The sequence below is a fragment of the Callorhinchus milii genome, unplaced genomic scaffold, assembly GCF_018977255.1.
Source record: "Callorhinchus milii isolate IMCB2004 unplaced genomic scaffold, IMCB_Cmil_1.0 Scaffold109, whole genome shotgun sequence".
Classification (NCBI taxonomy): domain Eukaryota; kingdom Metazoa; phylum Chordata; class Chondrichthyes; order Chimaeriformes; family Callorhinchidae; genus Callorhinchus; species Callorhinchus milii.
In genome coordinates, this window is record NW_024704850.1 from 56,640 (window position 1) to 83,341 (window position 26,702).

The 26,702-nt window shown below is 38.9% G+C and overlaps 1 protein-coding gene across 1 annotated transcript; it reads left to right on the plus strand.

Moving 5' to 3' along the window:
* Positions 1 to 543: 543 nt before the first annotated feature.
* LOC121851756 (coiled-coil domain-containing protein 186-like) lies at positions 544 to 26,702 on the plus strand. Its single transcript, XM_042345829.1, is given in 17 exon segments — positions 544 to 683; positions 1,449 to 1,620; positions 2,218 to 2,346; positions 2,985 to 3,015; positions 3,018 to 3,196; positions 3,837 to 3,956; positions 5,636 to 5,740; positions 7,288 to 7,386; positions 8,430 to 8,516; positions 11,063 to 11,205; positions 14,475 to 14,730; positions 15,986 to 16,175; positions 18,271 to 18,351; positions 19,110 to 19,329; positions 20,664 to 20,761; positions 20,764 to 20,882; positions 26,622 to 26,702. Coding segments are annotated over 17 exon segments (2,250 nt in total).

Sequence of the window (26,702 nt, forward strand, 5' to 3'; positions counted from 1 at the left end):
AGCTTCTTGTGATGAAGTGCGACCAGAGGGCCAACTTGACATTTCAAGTGTTGTTGATGAGGAAAAGACAAATTTGCTTCAGCTCCCAGACCACACTGGAGGATCAATACCTAATGAGGCATTATGTCTGCCCAACGAATCGCAAGCCGTGGGTGTTGGTGCATTGGCAGAACATGTAAATGTTCAAAAAGAGGATTCAACAACAACAGAATTGCAGCCAGATGAGAGCCTCGGCGAAGGAAAACTTGCGGCAGTGCAATTGAACTCTGAACTTTGTACCAAATCGCGCCACGTAGCAGAAGAAGCTAAAGGTGAACAGAGCGAAGCAATTGTAAAGAGCAGTACTGACGCAAATGTGGTCGAGATGAATAGTGACTCTTCACATGCAGCAGCTTGCAATGCGACATTTTGGATTCAAAAGCTGACACAAACAGTCATGAAAATATCACTGCACAAGCATCCAGTTCAGACTCGGAGAAGCCAGCACCTGAGTCGTCGCCTGAATTGGTTCCTGCTGAAGAAGCATTGTTAACTGATATTGAGATGGAGCTCATAGAGCTTGAGTTACCTCCAACCATAAAAGTTCTTAATGGAATTAAAAAAGAAGCTAGCATCGCCGCTGCTTTGCGTGAGCTGGAAACTCTAAGACTGCGTTGTTCTCTGCAAGAGGAAACCATCAATAAGTAAGCAATTTGCACAGCACTGGATTGTACTTTGAATTCCTTATCTTTTGTTAAAACCCTTGGCCTTGCTTTTGTGAAGGTTGTTAATTGTCCACGGATTTGTAGGGAGATGTCAGTTCTTTTTTACAACAAAGAAGCCGTTATTAAGATTACTTTATGATTGTACAGTTACAGGATTGCATCATACGTTCTTAAACAAAACTTATTTTAATTTGGCTCCAGTGGATTTTATAAACGTAATTTTTATTTTAGAAATGCTGTTTTATGTGCAGTACATAATGTTTTTCAGATTAATTTGTATGCTTATTGTAAAAAAATGTTTTATCTATGTCTTTGTTGATGTTTAATATACGGGATTTTAAGCTGCCTAGCATTTAACAGCAAACTGCTGTAATATGCTGCAATGGATGTACAGGGTTTCATATTTCATCATAGATAGCCTTGTGACATGTTTCTGGTGATACACAGATTAAGGTATAAACCACATGTTAACTGTAAGGTTCAGTGTATCATTACAAGGCATGTAACATGTTCAATTTATTGCTTCTATACCAAGACTAGAACATTAATTTAAGCATCTGGCGACAGGTACTTTTCCACCTACATTCGGTACTTTTTAACTTTAATATATTTAACTGTGCAGGTTTGTGTTTACAATTCCACAATAAATGTTCTTTTACATTTTTGAAGCTCCCAAGTGCAGCGAACTTTCCCATAAGTGTGTAATGTTGTAAGGGTATAAACGGTATGCTTATGTATTCAAAGTGTACCAGCTTCATTGTGTGTGGCTGCTAATCTCATCCTTCCCAGGTTGGCAGTGGTTGATCAGAAGCATCAAAAAGAGCTTTGTGAGCTACAAGCAGAGAACAAGAACCAGAAAGAAGCTTTAGAGAAACACATTGCAACAGAGTTGCTCAATAACTCCACTATTAAACAGGTATTAGCATTTTTTTACAAAGTATCTGCAACCTTGCAGGTATCAATGAATTATACTACATTTCTATTTCTGCTGCCTTTTACAACTAAAGTATGGGATTGTTCATTATGACATGATTGAAATGTGCAGGTGTGCATTATATTTAATAATACGGACTGTGAAACTGCAGCTATCAATATTTATTCCAATGACATTACAATGTAATTTGTTCTAATTATTAAAATAAAAATTCTTTATTGGTATTGTTATTGATCTTAGAAGATGACCACCATGCACAGCAGGTTGTCGTTATATGCTGTGGGCTTAGATGGGGGACAGCAGAGGGCAATGCAGCAAACTCCATTTTGTACTCTATGCTTACATTTATGTGCTACCTGTGGTCACCAACCCACACTGATCAAGTGTGGTGAGATATAGTCACGCCGTCTGGGTTGTCACACCAATCGTATGGCATTGGGAGGCAAAAGCTGCTGTACAATCTACGCTGGTTATAGGTTTGCAATGCAAGAGACTAGGGCAATGCTCTTGTATTATATTTTTCAAATATATCTGGACGGTGGTATTCAGGTTAAGTATTGTCTCTTGTATTCTTTTTAGCTGGAAGAAAAGCTGCAGGGATACCAGCAGGAGGTGACTGCGAGCAAGGAGCGGCTCGCTGCACAAGAACAGGCATCCAGGAGCGCGATGGCCCAGATCCAGAAGGACTTGACCCTTCGCTTGGAGCAGGTGGGGCTGCATCTCAAGTGCCAAGCGTCTGTTTAGAGTGCAGCCTCTTGCACACAAATCACTCGGCCAGATCCTGTTTTCAGTAAAAACTTAGCATAGGGCTTAAGCTCATGCATGAAAGAGCCACGCGAATATATCATTTTAGCATGTGTTTCTGTACACATGTTGATATTAAACATGTTTATTATTTTTAAGCTTGGAGGAGATTTCATTTTGTGTAAATATTCTCATGAGTACAATTTGTTATAGTTGGGTCATGACACTGTGTGTGAAATATTTTGTCCACAACAGCCTTTTGTTTTTAGTAGTTTTATCAGCTGTGCTGTTATATCATCTAACCATTATTTTCTGTGTTTGAATTACATTTAAAAAAATTATATCCTGTAAATGTTGTTGTTGAGTTCATGGAGTTTACTCTGCATGCACCATTCACTATGCACTCAAAATTCACATTGGCAGTTTCACATGCATGCATTGCAACTCGTAATTTGTAATACTAAACACATTTAATTTTGCCTTCAATTGTATTGTGATTTACTTGATTTAAGTGAGTGTTTATAGAAAGGGACGGGGATGCGTTTTTTCCCATCGGTCAAAATTAACACTTACACTTGTTTTGCATTTGCTGTGCTATAAAGGCCAATAAGCGATGCGAGGAAGATCGTAAGGAGAAGAGGCCATGGTCATGAAGTACGTGCGTGGGGAGAAGGAAGCGCTGGACCTGCGCAAGGACAAGGAGGGACTGGAGAAGAAGCTGCGTGAAAGTATAAAGGAAATGGAGAAGTTCACGGCCAGGGTGAAGCTGCTGACCCAGGAGAAAGGGCGTCTGGGCACTCTCTATGAAGCCAGGGTAAGTGGGCATGAATAATCATTTGGTATGGCTCATCCGTTCACTGCAAGATGTTACTGGCAGACTCGTGCTCATTTGCAAACCGGTGCTGTATGCACCTGTTCTGCACGGGGAAAGTTGCCACTGAGAGTCCCTTGTTTCGACCTAATCAGGTTATTGAAAAGATTGAGATGAGATTACATGTTCGGTGCTTTTGAGTTGCATTGACATTAAGCATGTGCCCTATAAATACAAATCCTTAATTATTATCAGCGTGCTGTACCCATTTCATTTTTCTTTTGCCAAGTTTGCAGTTACATTCTAAGTAAAATGAATGGAATTAAATGTTTTAATGCGATGGTCATATCAGTTTTAGAGAATGCACCAATTCCTCGACCTATATGTTGAACTTCTTTCACACATTACGTAGCGAATCATGCTTATCAGGTGCAGGGTGGGGGGGCTTGCCTTCCAATTTCTAGATGTGTTGCATGGTTAGGTAGAGTGGATTAAAGGCTATATAAAGATACAAAACGATCATCACTAGTGCTATCGATCCAGGCCCTATGCTACCGCATGGGTATGAATGTTTTGTAATATAAATAGTTTAAACATGGTACGATTCGTATGCCTATTGATTGCATATATCATCTAATTTCAGGATGGAGATGTTCACAAACTGAACAAGGAAATCGAGAAACAAAAAGAAGAAATCAACTCTCGTGCCTCCAAAATAAAATGGGCCCAAAACAAGCTCAAAAGTGAGCTGGACTCTCACAAGGTAATCTCATCTTTAGTGTATTTTGTTTTATACCCTGTATGAGTGTATACATGTATACCTAGAGCCATTTGTCAGTCCACTGCTGGATAAGGGCCTTCCCTTGCCATTTGGGTCATGTGGGTTTGGCCGTAATTCACCATTCTGATCAGTGCTGGTTGGTGTAGGCGGGATAAATGTGGGAGCATGAAAGTACAGTACAATAATAGATTTGCTGCTTTGCCCTTTGCTGCACAAAATGTATCCTGCAGCATACAACACCTGTTTCGTTAAGTTGTTTGCACTTGCAAACGATATGCAGGCTCAACACTGCTTAGTCTCGGGGTGATTTGGTCAGTGTACAGTGTATCGGTAAAATTTATGGTTTACAAAATGTCCTCATGCGCTGCTATGTATTTGAAAGGGCATGTCTTTCTCATTTTACTCACTGAACACATTTTATTTATTTTTGTTGTGAGTGTGCAACGTCACGTTATATAGTCATTCATAGAATGTGACCTTCATATGAATACTGTACCTGTCTCAAATATTGTGATAGGTACTTTCTATAATTGTTTCGTCTAAACTCTTATTAATGTTATGCACCTGCATATGTGCATAGCGTGGTGCCACTAGTAATGTAGTGCGGCATACTCCAAAGATTGCAAACGCAGCACGTTTAAAACATTATCAATTATTCATAATTCAATTTGGATGGGGTACTGGTTTATGGATTGCTCGGATAAGAGGATTCAGATGCCATAAAATTAATAACGTATAATAAACAGCCCTTTATCATTACACTGCTGGATGAAGGCCTCCCCATTCCAAGTCGGTCTTCAAGGTTGTCTGATCATATTTCATCACAGTGGTGGAGGGAGGGGCTCTGACGGTTCGCCCTGGGCCAGGAATTAGATGTGCCAAGTGTTTGCATGCGTAATAATTTTAAATAGGACAATGATGACTGGGATTGCAGGTACAGTAACACTACTTGTCTAATTCGCTGTTATCCACACTTTGTTTTATCTGCACACCCTATGCAATCCGCATGTCTTTCTATTATCTGTGCACTATATTCTTCCTATTATTCAAGCAACCGTGTGGATAAAAAATATTGTATCTGTGTCAGAAAATAATTCCTTTTTATCCAGACCATTGTGCAGATAAGAACATTACCCGAATACAATGGCAAATCCTTCCTATTATTCGCGACTAATCCGCAACTCAGGAATATTAATGGATGATAATGATATTGATTATAATGACGACGATTCTGATAGTTATGGTGGTTATGGTGAATGTTATGATTATTTTACTGCTGGTAAATTAATGGATATACATTTCCTGGAAGTCATTGCCACTGGACACTAGCACACATTGCACAGATTAGAGAACGTTTGTACCAAAGTAATCTTATTATTTCCCTTTCCGCAGACTTGACCAGACACAAAATTATTCCGAAATGGACTTTTGGAAGCATTGTATTTCTTCTTATCCAAGCTTTTGCTCAGATAAGAGGAGTTATCTGGAAGTGGCAGGAAATTCATCCCATTACTAAATTTCTTCATGGAAAAATGTGATCCATGCCTATAAATGCCTACATTAAGCTTATGACTATTCCACTGTAATGTATTTGTAATTGTTTGGACTGTTTAATTTATATTGCACGACTGAATATTGTTGTTTGTGGTTCTTTTTTTAAGGAAACCAAAGAGAAGCTACGGGAAACAACTGCCAAACTCTCAGAAGCAAGAGAAGAGACTGAACAAATCCGAATGAACTGTCAGGAGATGATCAAGACCTATCAGGTAATGACATTTAAAGGCTTAAAACTACATTGCATTTCTTTTTCACCACATGCTTTAAATGTAAAGAATGATGTCTTGAACTTTAGCATAGCTATGGGGAAAAAAGCCATATTTATTTGTTGCTCATGCTTCACAGAATATTTGCTTGTGCATGTATTCTCACGATTGGCTTAGTTATTGTTCGTAAAAGTCAATTTTGCTGGGTGCAGCCAAAGAGCTTGTTTAACCTTTACTCGCACATACTTAAATTCCAAAAGTAGTTGTATGTTTTGTTTTATTTAAATGTTAGAGAATGGCTAGAATTCAATGGTGCATTAAAAATCATGCCTTGATAATCTTTTGAACTTTCTTCTTCTGCCACTAGATGGCAGACGGCATACACATTTCACAACGGCTGTATACTTTGGAACAAATATTGATAGGTTTTTCAACTTATCTACCACTGCATTGTTATTGTGATTATTCCAGTAGTACTACATATACGTCTTATCTTACAGGAGAGTCTGGTGGCACAACAGTGCCACCAGACTCCCCTCCCATACACTAACCAAGACAACATGCACAACACTCAGTCACCCACTCAAACAAACAACACTCTATAAAACACTAATCCAGACTCGTGAGATAAATTGCATTGTATTGTAAATATGGAATATGACAGAGGAAAAGCTTAAGCAGCTGTCACTTCACTCCCTGCTAACCATGAACTGTAGTATAATGGTTGACAAAATATATTTATAGCACTTAATGGGGTTTGCTGTGAAATATATTTTTAAATAAATGATACTGCTTGTACATGTTGAGCCTTTTGTCTATCAACTGGATGACAGCCTCCCCCATGCTGTGCAGGTCATGGGGGTTATTTGACCACAGTTTGCCATGGTGGTCAGTGCAGGATGGTAAAGGCAGGAAGCATAGACTTGGGAGCGTAATATATAGCACGACGTTGAATTTTGCTGCACTGCTCTCTGCTGACAACGTAGCTCCATATCCTCCAACACATTTTTTTGCATGGTGATCACCAGTCCAAGCACTATGCAGGCTCAATTCTACTTAGATATTGAGATGATGAAATCTGGTTTATTCAGTGGCAATTTCTAGGCTTGGATTGATGCTTTTGCAGAAGATATAAAGATAAAACGCAATAGTAGCAGCCTACTGAATTGGCCTTTGAGAACCTTTGCAGTTAAGCCATTTAGTCAATAATACAATGTGAGCTTCACTCAATTGTTACCATGCAATTTCTCTTGATTGACATATATTTTATATTTTGGCCCCTGAAGATTCTCTTCAAGCTGCACAGATAATACAGTTTCTCTTTAAACACAATAAATACAATCTAACATTTTCTTCTATAAGACATTATATTATCGAGGTATAAATTGTGATGACTTTGCATCGTTGAAATTTACTTTTTTGCATTTAGGAATGTTGGTTCCTTAAGCTTTTTACATTATCTTTCACTGACGTGCTTTTAGAACTTTTTTTTTTATAAACGACATCAAGCATACCCACCCTGAGTATTTGTCCATGGCTCACTTTGGCAGGAGTCGGAGGAGATCAAGTCCAACGAGCTGGACGTGCGTCTGCGTGTGACGGAGGGCGAGCTGCGGAAAAGGAGAGAGGAGCAGAACGACTACATGGAGGTGTGTGAACCTGTCCTTCCTCTACCACTGAACCGAACAATTTAACCCATTCCGATGACGTAACGAGGCCCCCACAAAGCCAATGTGAAAGGGTGTGTGGCACAGTTTGGTGCCAGCTATCATAAGAGTGCGGTCGTGTCTCTACAGTTCTTGGTGGCGAGTCCAATGTTTTTAAAAACAAGGGTGCTTTTCCTCTCTAAATTAACGCTAGACGCCTTCGCTTTCTGAGATTTGCTGGTGAACGGGACCCACCCTGCAACTTGCAGACATCCCGCAGCGCGAAACGGTTAACTCGGCATGATCTATGGACAATTTTCTGGGTTGTGGATTAACAAATCTTGAGGCAAAAACTTAAATATATTTGTGCGCTCTTCTCACTCGTTGACAGTCAGTGAGGCACACACACGTGACGTCAAACACATGGCAGGTAAACCTGTTTAAGAAACAATAAAAATAGATGACAAGTTTCCGTCTTCACGCCCATTCTACACAGGGAAGCAATTGCATATGTATTTGTCGCTTAGTTGCATATGTTTTGCATTATTTGTGTTTTTTATTTGCCCAAACCACTGGACCCCCCCCCCCCATTACACGGAATAATCGAGAGTCGACTGTATTCTAGTCCAAGGGGACATTTAACCCTTTCCACCCACCCTTTTTAGTTTCCCAACTGCCCATTTGTAATACAATACCTAGGTGGGGGGGGGAGTTTAAGAACTACAGTGGCTGTGATCATTTGCATTGGTGAGTTATTGGTTCACATTCCTTCCACATTTCTTGTAGCACATGGTTGCATAATCTATTGGAGTAAAAACATACCCTGAACTCTTAAGGTGTTTCCCATTTTGGGTGACGATAAATTAGATGCTATACACTTTGCACGAACCATATAAATTGGTGTTCGCATTCCTTAAGCACAGTTGAAAGTTGAAATATCCGTCTTATTAGCTCTCCTTTGGAAATTAGAGTTTAAAATAATTGTTTTTATCAATAATTATCGTTGACTGACATTTCTGCATGTGTTCACTCCTGTGAAAATTCAGATCCATGGGGCTAAGATCAAGGAGCTTGAGCACCTCAAAAGGAACTTTAAAGAAGGCATGGATGAGCTGCGAACCCTGAGGACAAAGGTGGGAATATCGGCGTCTTTTGTGGCTTCTTTTGGGTGTCGCTTGGCTTAACATTTGGGCTGTGCGGATCAGACAAAAAATATTGTAGAGAAGCCAATGAGTGGGGCATGGTGAGTTGTTAGGGTGGGGAAATTGTGGAGTCTTATTATAGTGTCATTGCCCACTTTTGACTTGCATCACTGACTCTGTGACTTCGGAAGGAACCGTTGGGGGCTACACCTCAACCCCATCGCCCTATTTGGTGTTTTTTGGCTTTTCTTGTTAAGGGAATTTTGCAGTGACACCTGTTGATGAGAAACATTTTAATACAGCTGTAAGTTTTATATTTATAGACTGAATTTGATTTTCAGAGAACATGACTGCAATTAATTTGTGCTTAGTTATCAATGCCACAGCCAAGACATTCAAGTACACTGTTACCAAAGCATATGATACTTGTTACAAAATGTATCATGGCTCATGCACCTGTAAGCCCTTTATAGTTGCACATTTGCTTATTTCAGGCATCATGTGCAATGATGAAATATTTTAACTCAGACTTATAAATGTGTAAGAAATCTTCTTAAAATACTGCAGAATATTTTCGTACAAGGTGTTAAGTATTGTATAATAAAGGACTAACATATGGAAATTCTTGTTGGCAGCAAATGAAGATTAAATGTTGATATATATGAAAGGAATCAAGTCGGGTATGGTACTCTATTGATTATAAATGGCCTCCATCTTATATTAGTATTGATTTATGTGTGAAAAGAGTACTCAAGTTCACTGTCTCTTACACATGGAAACATTCTCTCAAATATATCTTTATTTGCTTTGGTTGAATAATATAAAGCGAGTCCTTTATAGCCAAAGGTAAAGGCTACATGTTGTAATTCGAAACAGCTTGCCATATCACGACTAAGAGTAATGACCCGTGGAAGGCCAGGAAATATATCGGCAGTGTAACCCAAAAACTAGGTCATCATCAGTGTTTCACGCTTTCTTGGGCAAATGGGCTTGGAGTTGCTGATCTGTAAATGGCAGTGATGGGAGTAGGGAAGCAGGAAAGATATTAAATCAGCTGTGCTGGGTGCAATGGTCATGGTACAGTACTTGATTGAGCACATTGTTCGTAGCGACACAAGTTTGTATTGCTGCTGTTCTTTAGTTTGAAAAGATATCGCATTTGGGTTCCTTTGACAACTTTTACAATTCATTGTTCAAATATGATTGGCTTCAATATTGCACATTCTATTGTACTGAATTTTATCGCAGCTGTAAATTGATGCTGTCGTATATAGATATATTTGGCTCCTAACAATAGTGATGATTCTAATAACGTGATAAAAACATGTATAATGCGTATTAATTTTGTTAAAATTCTGTTTCCCAGTACATTTCATTGTTGTGTTTTTATTTGAAATTCTCATTATATTATAGAAACAAACGTCTTTTCAGTCAGTTCCATGCAGCAGTAAAAAAAATTGGCTCTGCTGTGTAGAATTGGAACATGTTTGTTTTAAAAGTAAAATACGAAATTAATGAGTTGTTTACCAGCATAGTTAAGTTTTGATAGTTAATATTTTTGAATGTAAATAACTCTTCCTGGTTACTTATTCACCCAATTTATCTTCATTGGTTTACTTTAAAAGTAGAGAATAAATACAGCCTAGAGGTAGAGCTTGTGAAGGTTATCCTAAAATTATTGGCTTCATCAAAATGGATTGGGCATTAAAACATTGCTCTGATCTTTATTGATTAAGAATTGCACCTCCAAATGTAACTGATCATTCAGTGAAATACATTTTTTTTACCTTATGGCCTTTGGTAGTGCTTTAGAAAGATAATAACTCCTGAAATTATTTCATCTGTAGTTTGTATAAAATCTAAAGAATGCTGATTATATTTAAACGGTTAGCAGAATAAAATTGCCGCTGACCCTGTGTTTGAATCTGGGTAGCCACCCTTGATTCCAGCCCAATTCTTGATTATGGTAAGTTGATGGTCTCACTGACTGCTGTGAATATTTTTATTTTTTTATTTTGTGTTTCACTTACCTTTTCAAAATGTTACCTCTGAGAATGTAAATTGTCTGTTTGACTGCCATGTGGAAAAACATTTGTCTGTGCAAGACGTGTGGAAAATTACAGTGCCATCTCTTGCGGATTAAAGATGTCACTTGAAGAGCGCTTAGAAGTAGTTTTATGACGTTTCCTACTGCAGGCTGTTTTACAATATGGAGTGCTGCACTATTCTGAAGAGTGCTAAATGGATAATTCATCTCAATACATGAAACCAGTAGCACATTTGGAATACTATTGGTATACATTTTTTTATTGTGAGCACTAAATGCACAGGGCCTAATGTCAACCGGTCCTGTCTGGGTTGGAAAGCCGAAAAATATTTTCTGCACACCACACTCGGTTTATCTCTTTCTGTGGCCATAGCTACTGGTCATGTGCATACATACCCAATCCAGTCTACCAGTGACCCCAAAAATATTTTGTGAGAAATCAAGCCCTGCCACTGCTTCATTGCACACGACTGTGCTGTGCGCTGTACAGGTGAAGTGTCTTGAGGAGGAGAGGATACGCACCGAGGAGGAGTTGGCCAAGTACCGGGAGATCATCAACCGGCAGAAGGCAGAGATCCAGGAGCTGCAGGAGGGTGTGCGCGCAGCTGACCGCCTCCAAGAGCAGATAGACAGGTATAGGTGGTGTTCTCATGTGATAATTGACTTACTGGCACGCACATGCACAAGGGCTGCTTAGCTTGGGTCCATCTCATGAAGACATTAATGCTCGATTATCCTTTAGTACACTTCAATCGAAATGGCCTTGATTAAGCAGTACGAGTGGACCGCTTCAGGTATAGGGTTTGCAAAATATTGCATTTGGCTATATAGTAAAACCTTGGATTGCGAGCATAATTCGGTCCGGAAACGTGTTTGTAATCCAAAGCACTCGTATATCAGTTGTGATCACGTGACGCTCGGCAGACAAAGCTTACACGTACTACTCGTATTGCAAGACCTCGCTCGTTTATCAAATTAATATTTATTTAAAAAATTGCTCGTCTTGCAAAACACTCGCAGACCAAGTTAGTCGCAATCCAAGGTTTGCTGTATATCATTACGTTATGGTTATAAACTTTGCATTATGGTTGAAGGTTTTTTTTTGCATTGCAAAGAATAATAATTTATTATCTATTTTTCATAATCCTATACTTTCAGTAATTCACAATGTCTTGTGCAATTCCAATTAATCTCAAAAAATTTAGTTGTCAGATAAAGTGACCAATTAATGATCCGTTTTCAAAAGTGTACAACTCAACAAATATTTTAAAAAATATTGATACAGAATACCATGATTTGTATTCCATCATAGTTGACTGCATGTCTTTTTTAGAGTTGTAAATGTGTACCAGAAAATGTCATAAAAATTCTGCCCCATTGCAACATGAGCAATTGCTCGTATTGCAGAACGCGATCGGTTTATTTAGCTGAGGAATGGATTACTTTGAGGGCTTTGTTGACTTAACACCTGAGCTTTCGGGCAACAGATGTGAAGTGTGTCTTATTGCACCTTGTGTAATCCCATCTGGGTGGCTCGTACGATCATCCATGCTTACGGCAATACTTGGGAGTAAATATAAAACCTGCTTCAAATGTTGTGATAGCCAGCATTCTGAGATACATCGTCACTCTTTGTTGGGTTACTTTAACAAAGGAAAGGTTCACTATTACTGGGCCGTTTGGGAACATTTATATAAATGACCATATTAAGGATAATTTTGCGGACTTATTTTTTTAAATGCGCTTTTTTATCAATACTGTAGATATGAAGCAATTATTGACTTTCAATACATCAGTGTAGGAGCACATAATATACTGTAATAATGCATACATTTTGACTTCAAGAGGAAAAAAAGTTTTTTTTAATACATTTTTGTTAACTCTTTAGAGCTTGACAAATCCTCCAAAAAAACGCTATATTGTTAATTAATCAGAATGACACCAATTACATCGATTTCTCATTGGCTGTAATATAAGTGGAAGATCTAAGGTGTAATAAACCCATTTCTCGTCATTTATAAGTGCCTTCATTGAGATAGTTAGACTGTCTAATGATTCATTATATAATTGCTCATTAGAGGCTTATTCACAGAGAAGGATAATTCAGAGTAGTTAGTCCATTTCAAAACATTTCTCTTAATTCGTTTTCCTAATTATTGGGATGTAAAGTTTTGTTTTTACCATTTCCATAAATCAGGCAGCAGAGAACACACATGTGGCTTTCATTAAATGGAGTTTATGCTTTATAGGCCGATTTAAGCAAGAGCAGGAATCGTTGCACTGAGTAAGATATTTTGGCCATTTGAAATACATAAAATATCTATGAAACATATTCAACTGGAGCTAAATAAGCAGTGTGTCCAAGTTTTATAATGTTATTGCAGATTATAATATGTGTATATATTTTTGTTCAAGAAATTTAGATTGTTTGTGGTAAATATTTCATAGGGAGGGAACCTACATTATATACATGCTTCTGCTGTACAGTGCATTGTATTAAGTGGTAAGGTAGATTTAATTGACCTGTATACATGAATTAAATACGTATTTCTTGCTTCAATAAGATTCTGGAAAGTTTGGCTGTATCGGTTGAATATTCAAACCATTGTGCCTGTCCTCACTTCTTATATCGTTTGTGTGGAATATTGACCTCTTTTGAAAGCACATAAAAATCCCCTCCGCTTGCATACATGGCTTCCAAAGATCAGCTGGCAGTCCAGCCAGAATGCTTATTTAAATGTAAAATTACTGCTTAAAGGATTGTAAACTTTCCAATTGTGGAAACAATATGAATAATCCTCAATTTATTCAAGTGGGATTAAAGGCTGTCACAGTACCTGACTTGGCATGCAGGTTGGGATTTTGCCTCATCGCTTACGAACCTTCCCTTAATAAAAGCCATGCTTATGCACCCAAGTAACCCGGTTCTGGCTCGATGCCTGGCTTAATATAGTCAAGGCTCCTTTATATTCATGACTGTTATTAAGCATACAATAATTGTATGAAGAGCCTTGTTTTCTAAGCTAATACCATTCTCATTATCCTGCACTCAGTGGAGACAAGATTTTGGATGCATTTATTGTATTAAATGTATTCCTTGTGTGCTATATTCCATTGACTTTGCTATGTAATTTGTCTTTTGCACTTTGGGATATTACATGTGATTTCACTTGAAATTCCTTGTGATAAATACTGCTTGTATTAATTTTGGTGCTGCTTTGCTTGAGAAATAAGACTTAATACTGTCACATTCATGGTATGTGTTAATGTCAGCTTTAGGCTTTCTCGTATTTTTATAAGTTTTTTATAAATACCCAAAGATGGAATTTTTGCAGTGATTTCGATTTTTATACACTTTGTAGTGTCATGTTAGTTTAATCTTTTTTATACTTTTACATTTTAATACCAGCCAACAAAATTTACATTTTCTGATTATATAGGTCTCCAGCTTGCTCTGTTCATGATACAATCTGATTTTTGGACATTGTCTTGGTAAATTAATGTTAAACATAAATTTGTAACCAATTACTATAAATTAATTTCCAACATGAATTGGTTAACCCGTTCTGTAGTTTTTTCAATGCTGAGTTGATGAACACCTATATATTGTTTAAATAACAGTGCTGGTGGGGGAGGAAGGGGTGTTTTATCAGTGTTCATCAGTTAATCCCAAAATCCTGGAGCCCTATGTACATGCGATACATATCACATCATTCAGTATCGTTCTGTAGTTTAATAAAGCGTGACATTGTTTTATTCTCAAAGCTTTATTATTCAAGCGTTTCCAAAAGACCCCTTCGTTGAACAGTCACGTTCTTAAGCCCAGAAATCCACACTGTGTCGACAACAGCAGCGCTTATAACAATGAAACCGGCATTCCTGGCATTTTCTTGGCGTTGCAGCGATGAACAGGAGCAGGCAGTTCTTCGCGAGGAGTTGGCGGGCCTGAACTGCCTTGTGGCCGACCTGCGGGTGGACATCGCCGGTAGCCGTGAGCGCGAGGCCGAGCTGCTGGCCTTTGCCGAGCGACTCGCCAGCAAAAACGCACAGCTACAGTCCGACAGCAACGGCCTGCAGGCAAGTGTGGATCGACTGGAGGCCTGCGAGCGCAAGCTGATGCAGGAACTACAAACGCAGGGCCAGGCCAAGGAAGCACTGGTGGGTGAAAAGTACAATGCAAAGTGAATGTTGGGATCTCAAATAAAATAAAGTTTACATTGAGGTGTTGGGTGAATTGTTGCATCCTGCCACCATGAAGCACAGCAGCGACTTGGGGAGGCCTCTATCCTCATGGCTGCTGATGATTATCATGGCTCTCGACTCTCAATTATCTGGGAAAATGGGCATGGGTGCCCAGTAAAATACAAACAACGCAAAGCGTATGTGAATCGAGCTATAAAAACATTTATTGTTTACTTGCGTAGAATGGGGGTGAAGATGGCTATTTGCATTGCTGTTTGTGGCAAACTTTTTATTTTTTACATTTTATGGTCATGTGGGCTGTGAAAATATATTTTATTTATTTTTTGCCAGCACAATTAATCTGCAACCTGTGTAATTTGCCTATGGATAATCAAAAGTTAACTGGATATATACAGTGTTCTTTGCATTGGATCAGTGTACAACTAATTGCAGAAAACTATATTTTTTATAAAATAAATTTAAAAGGTATGCATTGTATATTTAATTAAATTCCACGTCGGTGTCTTTTGAAAGAGGGTTTATTAATATTTGAGTTGAGTTCTTTCCATGAAATTGGTTTGTGGCAGATTTGACAGTAATGACATGGCTGCAATATATAATTCAGCCAATTCACTGAATATAATCAGAGCAGGTTGCTCATTTGTGAGAATGATGTACACTTAACAGCAATTGTTGAATTTTATGCTTGTAGCCTAAATGTAAAAGGAAACTTTAAAACTGTGGACAATGTTTCATTCGTAATTGTTATGTCTAAAACATCAATCATTATTTCCCAATTTTAAATTTTATTCTAAAAAATGAATATAAAGTTAAAACATTCAAAGCTTATGGTTTTGTCAGAGTTTGTATGCCACAAATCGCACATGTTAATATAAATCTAATTTGGGTAAATGAACAAAAAACAAAGGGGAAGAACCTTGACACACTCATTATCGTTAATGAATGATGACCATAGTGGGTAGAGCAGTGGCACAATGGAAAGCATACTGCTCGATTTAACTTGACCTTGGTACGATCACCTGCCATGACTAACATCAGCGGTGATATCTGAAGCTCTCGCCCCCTTCCCTTCACCAACCAGTACTGACCAGCATGGTGCAGTATGGACAAACAACCCCTTATGACCGATATGTCATGGGGGGGGAGGCCTTTGTCCAGCAGTGGATTGACAAACGGATGATAATACGCAAGTGGTGTTGTCGGCTTCTAGGCTGAAGAGTTGGGGGTGGTGAAGAAGCAGCTGGAGGAGGAACAGCGCCGCCTGGGTGCAGAGCTCACAGAGGCGACCCGTCAGCTAGCACTGCTCCGTACACAGGCGGATGAGTTGAGGGATGAGCTGGCCACCCAGAAGCGAAAGCACGCTGCCAACACCAAGGATATGAGCAAGCAGCTGATGCATGGTGAGGGAGCCCAGATGCTTCCAACTCGCAATGATGAGCAAAATACCTTCCAATTACTGCCGTATAGTAATGTTTATACACGTTACCAATTATCCACGTCAACTCTCATTTAGATACAAATTACTGATTACGTTGTGTGTAATTTGGATACAAACTACAAATGTAAAAAATGGCATACATTACGTGTCATTTACATACTGGTCGTTACTACCAATAACTAAAACCATGAAAGCATTACTTTAATTTCTTTATTTTCCCACCATTTGTCATTTGGTATGTTATTCATTTTCCTGAATGTACATAACAACTTTGGTGGTTTCTTAAAGATTTTAAGGCAACTGATAGGATCTTTAACACGTAGGCATTCATGACTAGTATTATTCATAATAAAGGTTTTTGGGTTAGATCACATTATTTCTAAATGTGTCGCAACCCTCCACCACCCCCATGGCTAATCAGTAAAATATGTGTCACGTTGACAAAAGACAAATAGTTTACTACTTTAGCCCACCGGTGTGTTGAAGAGTGGATCCACAACATTTACAATTTGAGTAACCTGACGATTCGTTGGACATTACATCCAGCATCTTCGAACGATTTGCCAGAATAGTGAAACCATCCACCTGCTTCCGGTCTTAAATAGTGCGGGATGACGTCATTGTTGAACCCCATCACGTTTCTAGATCAAGGCGGAGATGGGGGTGTATGCAATTATGTAATAGATCGGTAATCAGCCACTTATCATGTGACTCACCTGTAAAAAAATGCAAAATATGTTGTCTATTACTTAATAATACGCTTCCAGGCTTCGCTAAGTATAGCTATCACAGCGATTGAAATTATTTGAATTCTTCTCAACTTCAATTGATTTTCAACTAATCCTGGCCAGTAATAAATAGTTCTGCATAACACTTCAACGTTATCAAAATCAATTGAATGTCCTTGTTAGCAAGCATGCTTTGCCACTGCTGACAGCTCTGTTTGGGAGAATTTAATGTTTCTTTGATGTTCTTTTAGTCTTGCGCTAATGTTACGTCCCGTCTGTCCAATATAACACTTGCCGCATAAGCAATTGATCCGATATACACCTTCTGTTCATAACTTCGGTGATTCATCTTTAGTACAAGACACTAGTTTTTGAATTATTAAGTAAGATACACAACACATTGCAATTCCTTACAGGTGAGTCACATGCTAAGTGGCTGATTACTGATCTATTACATAATTGCATACACCTCCACCTCTGATCTCGAATCCTGAAGGGGTTCAACAATGATGACGTCATCCTGCACTATTTAAGACAAGAGCAGGTCGATGGCTTCACTATTCCGGCAAATCGCCCGAAGATGCTGGATGTATATTCCAGCGAAACATACTACTCAAATTGTAAATGTTGTGGATCCACTCTTCAACACACCCTGGTGGGCTAAAGTAGTCAACTATTTGTCTTTTGTCAACGTGACACATTTTTTTCTGATTGGCCGTGTCTGGTGGTGGAGGGTTGCGACACATTTATAAATAACGAGATCTGACCCAAAAACCTCTTATGATCGGATCTTGGTTTGTGCATATATGGCCCTCAGTATAATTATTTTTTCCTCTGTCCGATTGAATCCATTATACTACAGTAGGTGAAGAGACCTTCATGCATGGTTTGTAATGCATGATTTTGTCTATGCATTATAACATGACGAGAGCGTGATTGATATTGTCCATTGTGAAACAAAGGTTCTATTAATTAAAGTTCATGGTCTGTTTGAGTAAGTTACGAAGCAAATAAAACCTCTTATTACGGCTTGTTGAAAGCTTTAATGTAACTGGAACAAATTCTTATTTTTCCTACCTTGGCATTGATGACATGGGATATGACATTGAAATATGATAAAGCATGTTCGGGCATCTTTATATATTTCAGCTGTAAAACTGCAATAATAACAAAGGTAAATAATTGTTTACAATAAGCTTTGAACTTTAAAGAGATCATGCTGCAATTTTTTTTTACTGAAATATAAACTTGCAGACAGTTTTCTTAACGGAAGCACAGCGCAATAACAAAAATTACTTGGTCTTTAATTTACGCATGCTGTGTTTTCAGCTCGTAGAAAACTGGAGCAGCTCGAAACTACTCAAGAAGGCAGGGAATCTGGAGGCATGGGAAGCCGCTCTAGCTCGTCTGGTGAGTTATATCACTCGGTTGTGAATGTGTGTGTCCCTCAAGTTCCCAACCGGGACATGCATGGCTGTAGAGTTTGTGTTACAACATGACTTACTGAATTAGTTTAACAAGGTTATGTTGTGATTTCCTTGTACCATATCACCCAGAATGTGCCCGATCTCGGAAGCTAAGCAGGACTTTTGAGCCCTGGACTGGACAGTGCTGTTATGGGCTACCACCATGTATAAAACAGGTGTTGCAGGCTTTGTGACTATGCTGTGGACAGCATTGGGCAGTGAAGAAACATCCATTCGTACTGGTATTATGCTCGACCATTTATGTTACCAGCCTTAACCAACCTGCACTCAGCAGTGTGGTGAAGTATGGTAAAACAACCCCACAATCCATGCATCACAGTTAGCGACTGCTGGATCTTTGCAAGGATCTCTTTATTTCGTTGGCATGATGTTAACTCCCATGCCGGATATGCAGGAGGTCCGGGGTTCGATCCCGACCCTGATACCTGTATATTTGGAGTTTGCATGTCTACCTACCCGTGGTCATGTGGATTTTTCTCCACGTCCTCTGGTTTTTCCCTCAACATTTTGAATCGGCATGCATTTATAGTATTTGGCTGCTATAAATTTCACATTGTAAGCTACTAGAATTTGTGGCCATGTCGCTTCTCAAAAAGAGCTATATAGCTCCGTGGGACTTACCTGGTAAAAATAAAAATAATTTAGTTTCAGTTTATCTCCCTCATCTCGTCTCCCCGTCAGGCTCGCTGAACGTGCGCGCAGGTGGCAGTCGCGACGAGGGCTTTTCGGAGGCGGCGGGCTCCAGCCCCGGCACAGCCGACAGCTTTCCAGAGGTGGACAAGAGCGTGCTCATAGAGCGCATCGTACGCCTGCAGAAGACTTTAGCCAAGAAGAACGAGAAAGTGGAATTCCTGGAAGATCACAATCAACAACTCCTCGAAGAGCTGCGCAGGAAGACCAAGTGAGTGGCTTGATTTCGGTGCAAAAATGTAACTAATCGAAGCCAATTGTGATGTTTAAAGATGGAGGTTTGTGTGGACGTTGTATTTCATAAGTGTCCACCTTGATAATTGTTTTTTTACCCTTTTATCTGGCAACAAAACTGACAACTTTTTTACAAGGAGTCATGTTTGCATTGACCACAATACCTGCGGTCGGAATGCAAACAAAAAACAACTCTGATCATGTATGCACTGTCCTTGAAATTGATTGGTCCACACCCGAGACAGCTTTTCTTAGAGCCTCGTCTCACATGGTGTTGGACCAGATGACGCCAAAGGGCGTCACCGTGTGAGACTAGGCTCTAAGAAAGCTGTCTTGGGTGTGGACCAATACATTTCAAGGACAGTGCATACATTATCAGAGTTGTGTTTTTGTTTGCATTCCGACCGCAGGTATTGTGGTTAATGCAAACATGACTCCTTGTAAAAAAAAGGTGTCAGTTTTGTTGCCAGATAAAAGGGTAAAAAAACAATTATCATATTTTGCTACTGGCAAAGGAGGTTCCAATGGTGTCCACCTTGAGTTTAATCTGTTTGGTTTTATCGTTTCCAAGCATTTGTGAGTCGCAAGTAAAAACATTGCATTTAACATGTGATGTGCTATGCTCCCTGCCTTTATCAAACCGCACTCACCAGCATGGTGAAATATAGTTACCAGTGTGGTGAAGTGATATAAACTAATTTCATGTATTTCTTTACATTAACCAGATTACAAATTTGTTGGATATTTAGATAATTTTCCGTAATTTGCCTTAAAAATGTAAAAAACTATACTTTTTATAAATGCCCTGATCATTCTAATAACTTTCACTTCCTTTGAAATGTCAGTTTTATTACTTTGGAATAAATGCAGCGTTCACAAGGCTAGTTTGAAGTAATAGTTTAAAATATCTTTTGAAAGTAAATTCGATTTCCAGCACCTGAATTTATTTTCAAAATCTTTCATTGTTGAAAATGTGTCTGTAGTCAATGGAGATTGTGTTTTTTAATCTTTAACAGTAGATTATTACTAATTTTAATAGTGTATGTAAAGTATGATTATTTGGGCTCACAATATAAGGACGAAATGCTATTAAATTTCTCCCTGCCTATATTATTCAAAGAACAAACACATTGCGATACATTTTGCTTGACCTTTCAGTCGATTACAAGCATTTTATGCGAGCCAACCACCAAACTTTCCATATCAAGGTTACTTGAAATATAATCACTTTGTTCGATTAGCTCCATTCCATTATTAGAGGTGTGTGTGTGTGTGTGCTCAGCACACGGTTGATGTTGTTCTCCGTTTCAGGATCATACACAGTTACATAATGCGCGAGGAGTCGGGGGCCCTGTCCTCTGAAGCTTCGGACATGAGCAAAGCACAGCTTTCGCGCAAGGGAGGCATCATGCGTCAGTGTTTTCGTCGCAGCCGGCCGACAGCACCATGACACTGGAGCTGTCTCTGCAGATCAACCACAAGCTGCAAGCAGTGCTCGAGGACACAGTCCTCAAGAACATCACCCTCAAGGTATCTGGCATAGACATCCTCAAGCCCATGGCCTTTATTAAAAAAAAAAATCGGTTCCCTTGCATAGTGAAGGTTTTTTGCAGCATTTTGAACCTGTGACTTACAAAGTGAAGAGTGTGTTATTTGAGAGCTATTTTGGGATCTATATTTGAGCTTTTATCGGGTAACATGAAACACATTTCATCAGAAGCATTCTCCCATGCAGGTCACGGTACTATTTTAAAATATGCTTCAAGAGGCGGGAGCAGTAGTGCAATCATGGTATAGTAATTTGTGCCCTGCACCATGATCCCAGCTAATAGGCTGAGTTGTTTTCCTGACTACGGCTAACATCAGAGACTAGTGATGTCTAAACTAGTCCTGGGCCCCTCCCCACCTGCTGCCCCATACCCATGCACTATTACAATCAGTGTGGTGAAGTATGGTCAAACAGACCCCAATGACTGGCAGGACATGGAGAGACATCCAAAAGTGGATTGACAAGAGATCCAAATTATTTTCATTATTTCATCTAACCTATATAATTCATTTTTTGTCTGTCTGTGTGTGTGTGGACACAACTTGCGACGGTTTTAACTCACAAACCATGGGGTTTATGTTTCAAAAAAGTACCCAGATACCACGCGACAAGCCCCGTGGTGAGCCTGCACTATTCGTATTTCACATCCGTCAACTTTAAAGTAGTTAAATTAACAATTTAGTTCTATTTATTATATAACTACGTTGAGCACGCACCAAAGCACGCATCTGCACATGCGCGATAAAGCTGACCGGTGGTTGCCCTAGCAATGCACACACGCAATCAGTGGGGGGGAGGGGGGGAATTCTTATTCGCGTTAGAAATGATCAAATAATTCATATCCTCTTCCCCCCCCACCCCAATGTGTGCAGTTACTTCTATAAAGTTGGTAGATGCTACTACTATAGTCCGTAGATAACTACTGTAGAGCGGGCGGGGGGATGGTAGGGGGAGGTAGCGGCCTTGTCCCAGCCTGCCAAGGTACCACCTCGGCCGGCTGGGCAATCGAGGCGAGGCCGGGGGCTCTGCACGGGACTAGGCCTCACCACTACACTTTGTGAAGTTAGTACTGTTATAGAGTCGATTATATACTATTCTAGAGTGGGTGTATATGACTATAGAGTAGGTAGATACTACTGTAGAGTTTCTAGTTACTGCTACTGTAGAGCAGGTGGTGGGGGGGGGCGGTATAGCAGCCCAGCCCCAGCCTGCCAAGGTGCCACCTCGGTCGGCTGGGTAATCTTGACGAGGCCGGGGGCTCTGCACGGGACTAGGCCTCACCACGGCACTCTGTTAAGTTCGTAGTTAACTGCTATAGAGTCGGAAGATACTACTGCAAAGTCTGTAGATACTACTGTAGAGTCGGTAGATACTATTGTAAAGTTGGGAGATACTACTGCAGAATCGGTAGATACTAGCAGCGCTCCCGCCATGTATTTTTTCCTGCTTCAGCAGTTCTCACCTGATGACGATTGCTTGTGTTGCAATCGACAAGTCTTGATATTGTGATTCTTTGTTTTATTTTATTATAATTTTTCTATCTATGTGGCTTTACCGAAAGACCCAAAGAATATCTATTGACCCCCCACTTTCTATAACTTGTTGGACTTCTGCAAGCCTCTTATTTTTTTGACAGACAAATGGACAAACAGCACACCGGGCTTTCACAATAGTTAAGTATTTGTGTATGTATGTTATGTTTTAAGATAAGTTTTTAAATATATTTTCCCCCTGATAACGCCGAGTACTTCCCGCAAGTTTATATAACTGGTGAGACTTAAGTAGGTATTTGAAAAATAAAGATTTTTTGCATTAAATGTATAAACTTTAGTTATATTAATATAATATACTAATTATATTTTGAGGTACCGCATTTTTTTATCAAAATAACATGTGACAATGTCAAATCATTTCTTAATATGTTACTATATTTTACAGATACATTTTTATAGTTTTAAATTAAAACATAATACATCATAACTTTCCCAAGAAAATAATTCAGAGATCTATTACGTAACCACATCCACATTTTGTCCAGCAAAGTTAGAGCAGCAGATAATTTTAATAGCATTTAACCAAAACTCATTTTATGACATGAAAGGACAAGCCCGTAAAGGACCTCTTGGGCCATTGTGACGCTAGAATGTGCACCATAGCGACGCGTCATTGGCCGTCGCTCTTGCGTAGCAGGTGCTAGCGGGGCAGTGTACCTAGTTGCTCATGCGTACACGACCAACGTCATCGTGGGTCCATGAATCCCTGCAGCGGAGACGCAGGAGCCCAGGGAGAGCGGCATTTCACATCACGGAGTTGCACATCACAGAGAATCGGACGAGCGAAATGCAGGCGGACAGAGGATGGAATTGAAGGCAGAGTAGCAGACGAGCAGGGTGGTACACACACTGAACTAACATTGTAAGTTCTCGCGCAAAAATAGTGCATTATTCATTGAAAGCTGTTTCAATAAAGATTATCAACTAAGCAACTCGGTGAGTAGTAATTATGTGTGTAATTAATTAACATGATTTATTTGTAGTGCTAGCATTTAGTAATGTAATGGTGTTCGATTTTTTATTTTAAAAAAAACAAGGTTTTTGTTTCAGTGTGGTTCAAAGTCAAAGGGACATTCCCAAGACACAGGCATGAAAGCTGATCATTATCGATGGTTGCACTATACCTATTTTCATAATGCATCATTCGTACCAAAAGGCAGTGTTATCCCTCCCATCACCAATTTCTTTTTACAGCATTTGTGATTTAGTTTTTTTCTTTAGCCACAGTTCTTTCAAAACAAAAGGTGGGGTAAGATTTGAATGGGTAATTGTAGGTTGTCATGTGCAAAACATTTTAATTGACTTCACTACCTTAAGTGGAGGGCAAATATATTGTGATGCCACAATTATTGTCCATTTTGCACATGTTAGAAGTTTAACAGTGCATGCTTTGTGTTAAATTTATTATAAAATTTTACTCCGTATTGCGAGTATTTGTGCAGATTACTAGTGTGCCGACAGCATGATCTTTAAAGAGATTGCTCTGATGGTCAGTGGAAACTGCCTGTCCTCACAGTAACCAAGGCGTCTCTCGTTGACAAAAGAGTAAACAGCATAAAAGCTGCTGACGTCAAAAAAGGCACACAAGTAATTTGCCGAGAAGTCATTTTGCCGCGTGCTGCAATAATTCAGGTTTCTTGTGTGACTCTTAATTGGTGGGGAATAAACCCACAGTCACCCCCATGATTATAAAACTCAAATCGGTCGCATGCACAAGGATACAGGGGGACCTTTTGATGACTTTGCTACTTTGGCACACACTTTGGCAATGTTCCCAAGCAAATTGTCTGGTGGTTATGGTGTTTGGTAGGTGCCTCTGCCAGTGAATAAATTTAACCGGCAGGAAACGCGTAACAAGATGCATGCGTGACATTCTCTTCTGTAAATGACTTCCTGTTTCAATTAAATATAGCCAGCCTCTGCTCAGCTCCTAAAAATGAGCATCTGCACCTGTCAGATAATTTATATAAATTGTTGCATTCATTCTTTTTTTATGGATAGCAGAATACAACATGGTGTGTTAAAAAGTAAGCATGGATTTAAATTAGAATTTTTTTTGCATACTTCATTGTACAATTTTTGAATTTACATATCTGCCATAAATTAGCATTTTGCTTTAAATGCATAACAATGTGTGCACAAGTGCTGGTGCAAATGAATTACTTTCACAATTTTTGCATAACACTGGTTTTGTAGATACTGTTTCTGCATCGCACATTGGTTTTGTAGATACTATTTTTGCATCTACTGTATTGATATACACATTATAGGTGTGTCGCGGTGCATCGATTTATTAATTACAATAGATTCTTACCCCATGATGCAATCACTGTTATCGTATGTGTAAGAGTGGATTCGTTAAAATGAACAGAGGTATGCAATACTTTGCTTGACCCTTCCAGCCAAAATGCACAACAGTGTAAAAAAGTTATTCATTCTGTACATGTATCGCGACCTTAAATGGCAAAATTCATTGAATCATGAGGGGGACATTAATATAGCCCTATTCTATGATTCTTTAGATAAAGTCACGTATATATGAAAACAAATTGACGATTGCTTGTGTTGTGATCGAAACGTTGTGATATTTGTATTATTTATTCACTTTATTTTCATTGTTTTTCCTATCTACGTGACTTTACCGAAAGAACCCTAGAATATGAATTCCTGCAGTCACGAAAGTTTTAAGTAAAAAATTAATATAACCCTACTACTCTTGGTAAAATCACAATACTAGCCTGGCATGCCTATAATTACATACTAAAAAATATACAGCAATGATTGAATATCAATGGCAATGTTATTTTTATAATGTAACATTTTAAAAGCATAAAAGAGCCACAGTTGACCCCACTGATATCCTGAACCCATGAAAATGTTTTGCTTTGGATTACAGTGAGGTTTCAATTTTAGCCTTTACAATATGCAAGCAATCCCTACTGGACCTTCGAGGACATGAGTCATTGGTCTTTTCCTTGCATATTCGTACTATTGTGTAGCTGTTCCCTTGAACTTTGTGCAGCACAGGTTACCAGACTCTCAGAGATATTATTCACAAACATGATATTCTAATAATGCCATTAAATACGATACATTTTGTACCCTCCAGGTCAGCCTGCCCGGATATGTGTGGTTTGCAGTGCTTTGGAAGGGACAAAAGAGCAAATTATGTTGCTGGCTATGTTGAGAAATGTGTATATATTGGATGTCCATCAATTTTTTTAAATCTGAAATGATGTTAAATCTGAATTGTTTTTTTTTTCATTTGGATGAGTCGACATATTGTTTGGTGATGATGGTCTGCCACATTTCATTCAGATTTTCACACTGCAGGCTTGGCTATTAAGGCTTTGGATGTTGGCTGAAAGTGTTTAAGCTTAATGGCTTTTGCCAAATGTATCCATGCATGGAATGTAAAAGTCTCCAATAACTGCCGTACTGTCATTGCGAGAAGTCTCCATATTGTTGAATCTTTTTTTATGACCCTATTCATCCCATTAAAAAATTGTCTTACAAACGGCAAAGAAATCATTGTCAAAGTACAGCGTTGGTATTAGAGAAAGAGTGTATCGTTCGTGAAGGTGCTCAGTCATATATATCATATTAAGTTTGTTTAAGTCTTCAAAAGTGAGATTTAAACTGTTTTTTTCATTATTTACTACAACGTACGTTAATAAGTAACTTAATAAATGTCAATATATGTTCTTCCTATACTGTCTAAAATCAGCTTCAACAGTGCATGATAGATATTCCTATTGGTTCCAGAATTTAACTAGTGTGTACTTCCTTGTGTCTTTGTCGATATAATTGTGCCTGTATAACGATCCATCACAAGCTGAATACTGGTAAACACTAACAAAGGCTCACCCTCTTAAGCCTCACCTTACCATATTAATAAAAAGTGTGCTGTACTCGGCCCTTACCCCCCCCCCCCCCTTCTCCAACCATTATATAAATTGAGTGGTAGCTCCTGCAATCTCTCATTTACTTGATACAGCTGTCGTGGCTGTGACGGTTCCACCTGAAGACGGAAGCGTGTGTTGCCTCCGAAACGTCGTGATTTTTATTTTATTTTACTTTTATTAATTTTAATGTTTTACCTACGTGACTTTACCGGAAAAACCTAAGAATACTGAATGACTCATTATCTTTGTTGTTTCTTTTCAGGAAAACATGCAGACCCTTGGTAAAGAGATTGAAAGACTCACAAAGCTTATAGAAGAACATCAGACAAAGAATCAACCCTAA